This window comes from Entelurus aequoreus, linkage group LG23 (assembly GCF_033978785.1).
Source record: "Entelurus aequoreus isolate RoL-2023_Sb linkage group LG23, RoL_Eaeq_v1.1, whole genome shotgun sequence".
Lineage (NCBI taxonomy): Eukaryota > Metazoa > Chordata > Actinopteri > Syngnathiformes > Syngnathidae > Entelurus > Entelurus aequoreus.
The window spans coordinates 7443028-7451082 of NC_084753.1; the positions used below are offsets into that span (position 1 = coordinate 7443028).

The window sequence follows — 8055 nt, forward strand, 5'->3', positions numbered from 1 at the left end:
CCGATCCCACCTACAGCTTTCTTTTTTGCAGTCTTCATTGTTCATTAAACAAATTGCAAAAGATTCACCAACACAGATGTCCAGAATACTGTGGAATTTTGCGATGAAAACAGAGCTTTTTTGTATTGGGTACAATGTGTCCCAATATTTCCGTTTAACTAGTGACGTCACGCGCATACGTCATCATACATAGACGTTTTCAACCGGAATTTTAGCGGGGATTTTAAAATGTCACTTTATAAGTTAACCCGGCCGTATTGGCATGTGTTGCAATGTTAAGATTTCATCATTGATATATAAACTATCAGACTGCGTGGTCGCTAGTAGTGGCTTTCAGTACCTTTAAGAAACTAAACTTCAATAACAAAATAAACACATCCCCAATGATTAATAAAGTGCATTTTTACCTTGGCTACACCAGGACAAACAGGTGTTTGGGTGAGGGACCAAAGGGGTCAGTGGTCGTGAGTGGTGTGGCGGCCTAAATGAGGGACCTGGGCGCTGGGATCGTGGGCTCACTTCTCTGGTGGGGTAGAAGCCACAATGTTTACATATAGTCAGTCAGGCGTACCTCGCCGCAGAAGCAGTCCTCTTCAGAGGGTCTGGAAACTCTTTTCTCTGTGGTGTTGCAAGCAGGAGTGTCAATACTTGCGGCCCCCCCGGCTCAGACCCTGTACGCTGGAGTCCAACCCAGTGGACGAGAGCGTAGTACTGGAAGTGACGGTTTATGCGCCAGACAAAAGCTCAGAGATGGTTGAATATCAAGATAACAATAAATAGTTACATCCTCTTTTTGTGCAAAACAGCGTGAGAAGGAACAACCTGACAGAATGTGCAAGGTGAGAGAGGCCTGGAGGAGTGACACCTCCACACCTTTGCAGACAATGCGAGGACCTTGTGATGCAAACACAGTCCTCGGCAACAGACAGTTTCTATGGCAACAGAGATCTGCCTAAGTTCCTTGTTGACAAATGACAGCTCTCCCTTCCTCAGCTTTCCATTGGCGATGCAATACAGGCGCCTCTCTACACCGCTTTTGTCTGCAAGTCACACCATATGCGCTCCCCACATGGTCTGATTTGCTGTGGCGCACACACACACACACACACACACACACACACACACACACACACACACACACACACACACACACACACACACACACACACACACACACACACACACACACACACACACACACACACACACACACACACACACACACACACACACACACATCTTTCTTCCGGTGGCTAACAATAAAAAACAATTTTTTAAATATATATATATACAGTATATAGCAGATTTTTACATACAGTACATTATATATATGTATGTATATATATATACTGTATATATGTATGTATATATATATACTGTATATATATATATATATATATATATATATATATATATATATATGTATATCACAATATATATATTTACATACATATATACACATATATAAATATGTTTGTGTGTGTATGTATATACATATATAATGTGTACATGTATGTGTGTATACATACATGTATATACTGTATGTATGTATATATATATATATATATATATATATATATATATATATATATATATGTAAATATATACATATATATATATATATATATATATATATATATATATATATATATATATATATATATATATATATATTTACATACATATACATATATATATGTGAATCACAATATGTATACTGTATATATATTTATGTGTATATATATATATATGTAAATATATATATATATATATATGTATATATATATATTAGGGATGTCCGATAATGGCTTTTTGCCGATATCCGATATTGTCCAACTCTTTAATTGCCGATATCAACCGATACTGATATCAACCGATATATACAGTCGTGGAACTAACACATTATTATGCCTAATTTGGACAACCAGGTATGGTGAAGATAAGGTCCTTTTTAAAAAAATTAATAAAATAAGATAAATAAATTAAAAACATTTTCTTGAATAAAAAAAAAAAGTAAAACAATATAAAAAGAGTTACATAGAAACTAGTAATGAATGAAAATGAGTAAAATTAACTGTTAAAGGTTAGTACTATTAGTGGAGCAGCAGCACGCACAATCATGTGTGCTTACGGACTGTATCCCTTGCAGACTGTATCGATATATATTGATATATAATGTAGGAAGCAGAATATTAATAACAATATATATACATATACAGTATGTAAATGTATATATATATATATATATATATATATATATATATATATATATATATATATATATATATATATATATATATATATATATATATATATATATATATATACACAATGCAGCACCAACTCTTCCGGGACGCTACAATATAAACAAACACCATTGGTGGATCTACACCTAACATCCACTGTAATGATACCACGTACAATAGCGTATCTAGTCGATACTACTATAATTACATCTATATTTTTTTAACATCACAAAATCTTATTTTTTTATATTGTGTGTGAGTGTGAGTGTGAATGTTGTCTGTCTATTTGTGTTGGCCCTGCAATGAGGTGGCGACTTGTCCGGGGTGTAACCCGCCTTCCGCCCGAATGCAGCTGGGATAGGCTCCAGCGCCCCCCGTGACCCTGAGAGGGACAAGCGGTGAAAAACGGATGGATGGATATTATGTTTATAAAGTCAGTAAATACGTCCCTGGACACATGAGGACTTTGAATATGACCAATGTATGATCCTGTAACTACTTGGTATCACATCGATACCTAAATGTGTGGTATCATCCAAAACTAATGTCAAGTATGAAAGAAGAGAAGAATAAGTGATTATTACATTTGAACAGAAGTGTAGATAGAACATGTTAAAACTGAAATATTAACAGTAAATGAACAAGTGGATTAATAATCAATTTTTACAGTTTGTCCCTCATAATGTGTACAACATAATAGGTGTATAAATGACACAATATGTTACTGCATAGACTAATTAGGAGTCTTTGTTTGTTTACTTACTACTAAAAGACAAGTTGTCTAGTATGTTCAACATTTTATTTAAGGACTAAATGACAATAATAAACATATGTTTCATGTACACTAACATTTGTTGTTACAATAATGACATTTTTTGTGGTCCCCTTTATTTAGAAAAGTACCAAAAAGGACCGAAATACTTTTGCTATCGATACCGGTACCAAAATATTGCACACATTGGCAGGTACGGAAACATTTAGTTTTCTTGTAATATCCCGGCGTGCGGTATAAACTGGGTATATTTGCAGATGTAACAACAGTTGCATGACCTGAGACGTGCACACAAAGATGGAGGCATCCTTGGCGAGTGTGATGAACAGATGATCCATCATCCTCACCTCGCATCACATGTTCACACCAGACTTGAGATTTCTCCTCCTGCACACACACACACACATGCGTCACAATGGCTTAGCAGGCTTTCAAGCGATGTGAATGAACGCCATCCCAGAGCTGCACAATTTGAGCGCCAATCCGGTAATTAGTGCCGTCACGCCGAGCGCTATTAGCGGATCAAAGGAACATTTCACTGTCCCATGTCAGCGAGCCCCACGTTGCACCAGCAGATAAGAGTATTTTTAACAGCCCATAATAACAAGCTTTTCAAAATCGCCCCCCCGCCCCCCGCGTGAACCCCTAATTTGCATGCGACGGAGAAGAGCCGCCACGTTTCATGTTTGCATGGATTCTGCACGGACACGTTGTGCAGGAACCCGATGAAAGGAGTCGAGAATAGAAAAGGAACCGCTTTATTTTTTGCTCATCTTGACGTAAATCACAGAACATGACCTCAAATGTTGTTTTTCATATCAGACAGTTTGGCTACACCGGGGGTCGGCAACCCAAAACGTTGAATCTTGGACCAAAAATACAAAAAAAATCTGTCTGGAGCCGCAAAAAAAGTGAAAAGTCTTATACAAGTGTTAGTTGTGAGTAAACAACCTCAAAGTGCTACAGTGTATTAAAAAAATAAAATAAAATAAAAAGATAATACAAATAAAAACTAGAACAGGCTAATAGCTAGAACTAGTATGCATATATCTAAAAAAAAAGCTTTTTTTTTTAAAAAAGAAGGGTTTTTAAGCCTTTTTTAAAAGCATCCACAGTCTGTGGTACCCTCAGGTGGTCAGGGAGAGCGTTCCACGGACTGGGAGCGACGGAACAGAAAGCCCCGTCTCTCGTTGTTCGTAGCTTTGTCCTCGGAGGTTAAAGCTACGGAACTCTCTCCCTGACCACCTGAGGGCACTACAGACTGTGGATGCTTTTAAAAAAGGCTTAAAAATCCTTCTTTTTAAAAAAAAAAAAAAAGTCTTTTTTTTTTTAGATATACACTACCGTTCAAAAGTTTGGGGTCACCCAAGCAATTTAGTGGAATAGCCTTCATTTCTAAGAACAAGAATAGACTGTCGAGTTTCAGATGAAAGTTCTCTTTTTCTGGCCATTTTGAGCCTTTAATTGACCCCACAAATGTGATGCTCCAGAAACTCAATATGCTCAAAGGAAGGTCAGTTTTGTAGCTTCTGTAACGAGCTAAAGTGTTTTCAGATGTGTGAACATGATTGCACAAGGGTTTTCTAATCATCAATTAGCCTTCTGAGCCAATGAGCAAACACATTGTACCATTAGAACACTGGAGTGATAGTTGCTGGAAATGGGCCTCTATACACCCATGTAGATATTGCACCAAAAAGCAGACATTTGCAGCTAGAATAGTCATTTACCACATTAGCAATGTATAGAGTGTATTTCTTTCAAGTTAAGACTAGTTTAAAGTTATCTTCATTGAAAAGTACAGTGCTTTTCCTTCAAAAATAAGGACATTTACATGTGACCCCAAACTTTTGAACGCTAGTGTATGCATACTACTTCTAGCTATTAAGTAAAGGAACTTAAATGAGCTCAAATATAGCTACAAACGAGGCATGATGATGCAATATGTGCATACGGCGAGCCTAAATTGCGTGTTAGTGCCGATTAGCTCGCAGTGACGGACCAAGTATGCCCGATTAGCACTCCAACACAAGTCAATAACATCAACAAAGCTCACCTTTGTGCGTTCACGCACGGCACAAAACGTTTGGCGGACAAAACGTGGCAGCGTCGGAGAAAGTTGCGCGTGTAAACAAACCGCCGAGTCGCAGTCCACGCGACGGTGAGTTCGAGGGCCGCTGAAATGAGCAGGACAAAATGGCGCTCGCCAAATAGTGTCATCAGTGAAGCATGAACACAAAGTGTGGTAGTTTCAACAATTAGGAAGGTTTGTGTCGTGTTTGTCCTCCTCCAGCTACCGTATTAACAACAAAGATGTTTTTCACCCCATCTTTTTTTCCATTTCCATACATTTTTGAAAAAGCTCCATGTTTTTATTTGGGCTTTCAGTACAGAGCTGCGGGAAAGTCTCTCTGTGGGACAAAATACTCAGGATTTTATTTTGTAACAGCGTAGAAGAGGAGAATTTGTCGGTAGTCACAGTTGGCAAAATAGTCATTAGCGACGTTGAACATCAGATGAGCGTTAGTTGGCGAGGAAGAGGGTCTGATAGCTGTCAAAATAAGGAGTTGTTGTTGAAAGCCAGCTTGGCGTGTGATCTATTATTTACAGCCTTTTCTTTTACGCCTGCAACATACCTTTTAAGAGTGCAAAAGTGAGAGCTATTTTCTTCTTCGCACTCGTGTTGTCATTAGTCCGTCCTTCTTTTGAATGCATTGTAAGAAACTACAATTGGTACTTAAAGGCCTACTGAAATGAAGTTTTTTTTTATTTAAACGGGGATAGCAGATGCATTCTATGTGTCATACTTGATCATTTCGCGATATTGCCATATTTTTGCTGAAAGGATTTAGTAGAGAACATCGACGATAAAGTTCGCAACTTTTGGTCTCTGATTAAAAAAAAGCCTTGCCTGTACCGGAAGTAGCGTGACGTAGTCAGTTGATCGCCTCCTCATATTTTCCTATTGTTTTCAACGCAGCTAGAGCGATTCGGACCGAGAAAGCGACGATTACCCCATTAATTTGAGCCAGGATGAAAGATTTGTGGATGAGGAACGTTAGAGTGAAGGACTAGAATGCAGTGCAAGACATACATTTTTTCACTCTGACCGTAACTTAGGTACAAGCTGGCTCATTGGATTCCACACTCTCTCCTTTTTCTATTGTGGATCACGGATTTGTATTTTAAACCACCTCGGATACTATATCATACTTGCCAACCCTCCCGTTTTTAGCGGGAGACTCCCGGTATTCAGCGCCTCTCCCGATAACCTCCCGGCAGAAATGTTCTCCCGACAAACTCCCGGTATTCAGCCGGAGCTGGAGGCCACGCCCCCTCCAGCTCAATGCGGACCTGAGTGGGGACAGCCTGTTCTCACGTCCGCTTTCCCACAATATAAACAGCGTGCCTGCCCAATGACGTCATAACATCTAGGGTTTTTAGAGAGTGCACAACTGCGCACACAACAAGTAGACGAAGCAGAAGAACGAGGAAGTTACAGACATGGCGACGCCGTCGACGAGCAAGATGAAGAAATACGCTTGCAAGTTCCAAAACGAATGAAAACAAGAATTTAAGTTCTTCCAGGACAGTTCGAAGGGGAAGGGGTATGTAATTATGTTGCCTGTACATTTTGTAGAACAGACTTCTCCATTGAACACGGGGGCCAAAATGATATACTCAGACATGAACGGAGAAGTTAAACAGGACAATGCTGCCATCTACTGGATAGCCTCCGGAACACTAAAGTTCAAGTATTTATTTTATTTATATGTATAATAAAATAAATATATATATATAGCTAGAATTATTCTAGCTATATATATATATATATATATATATATATATATAGCTAGAATTAATCTAGCTATATATATATATATATATATATATATATATATATATATATATATATATATATATGAAATACTTGAGTTGGTGAATTCTAGCTGTAAATATACTCTCCTCTTAACCACGCCCTTAACCCCCCCCCCCCCCCCCCCGACCACGCCGCCGCGCCCCCCCGCCCCACCTCCCGATATCGGAGGTCTCAAGGTTGGCAAGTATGTACTATATCCTCTTGAAAAATGAGAGTCGAGAACGCGAAATGGACATTCACAGTGACTTATCTCCACGACAATACATCGACGAAACACTTTAGCTACGGAGCTAACGTGATAGCATCGTGCTTATTAACTGCATATAGAAACAAAAGAAATAAACCCCTGACTGGAAGGATAGACAGAAGATCAACAATACTATTAAACCATGGACATGTAACTACACGGTTAATGCTTTCCAGCCTGGCGAAGGTTAAAAATGCTGTTGCTAACGACGCCATTGAAGCTAACTTAGCTACGGAGCTAACATGATAGCATCGTGCTTAACTGAAGCTAACTTAGTATAACGGGACCTCACAGAGCTATGATAAAAACATTAGCGCTCCACCTACGCCAGCCAGCCCTCATCTGCTCATCAACACCCGTACTCACCTGCGTTCCAGCGATCGACGGTGCGACGAAATTACTTCACCACGATCATCCGTGCGGTCGGTGGCTAGCGTCGGCTAGCGCGTCTGCTATCCAAGTCAAAGTCCTCCTGGTTGTGTTGCTGCAGCCAGCCGCTAATACACCGATCCCACCTACAGCTTTCTTCTTTGCAGTCTCCATTGTTCATTAAACAAATTGCAAAAGATTCACCAACACAGATGTCCAGAATACTGTTGAATTTTGAGATGAAAACAGAGCTATTTTGTATTGAATTCAATGGGGTACCGATACTTGTGTTTCACTGGCTACATCATGCGCATACGTCATCATCCAAAGACGTTTTCAAGCGGAAGTTTAGCGGGAAATTTAAAATGTCACTTTATAAGTTAACCCGGCCGTATTGGCATGTGTTGCAATGTTAAGATTTCATCATTGATACATAAACTGTCAGACTGCGTGGTCGCTAGTAGTGGCTTTCAGTAGGCCTTTAAAGGAAAACTGCACTTTTTATTTGGAATTTTGCCTCTCCTTCACAATCATTATGATG

The 8055-nt window shown here is 39.1% G+C and overlaps 1 protein-coding gene across 2 annotated transcripts in view; it reads right to left on the reverse strand.

Moving 5' to 3' along the window:
* Positions 1-3140: 3140 nt before the first annotated feature.
* LOC133640616 (SERTA domain-containing protein 4-like) overlaps positions 3141-8055 on the reverse strand; it is a 54818-nt gene continuing 49903 nt past the window's right edge. The window contains exon 5 of one of the 2 annotated variants that reach the window (XM_062034137.1): positions 3141-3405. In XM_062034137.1, the coding sequence (XP_061890121.1) occupies positions 3372-3405 (34 nt within the window). In that variant the 3' untranslated portion in view covers positions 3141-3371. The remainder of the gene's footprint in view (positions 3406-8055) is intronic. The other variant, XM_062034136.1, reaches the window with a different exon arrangement.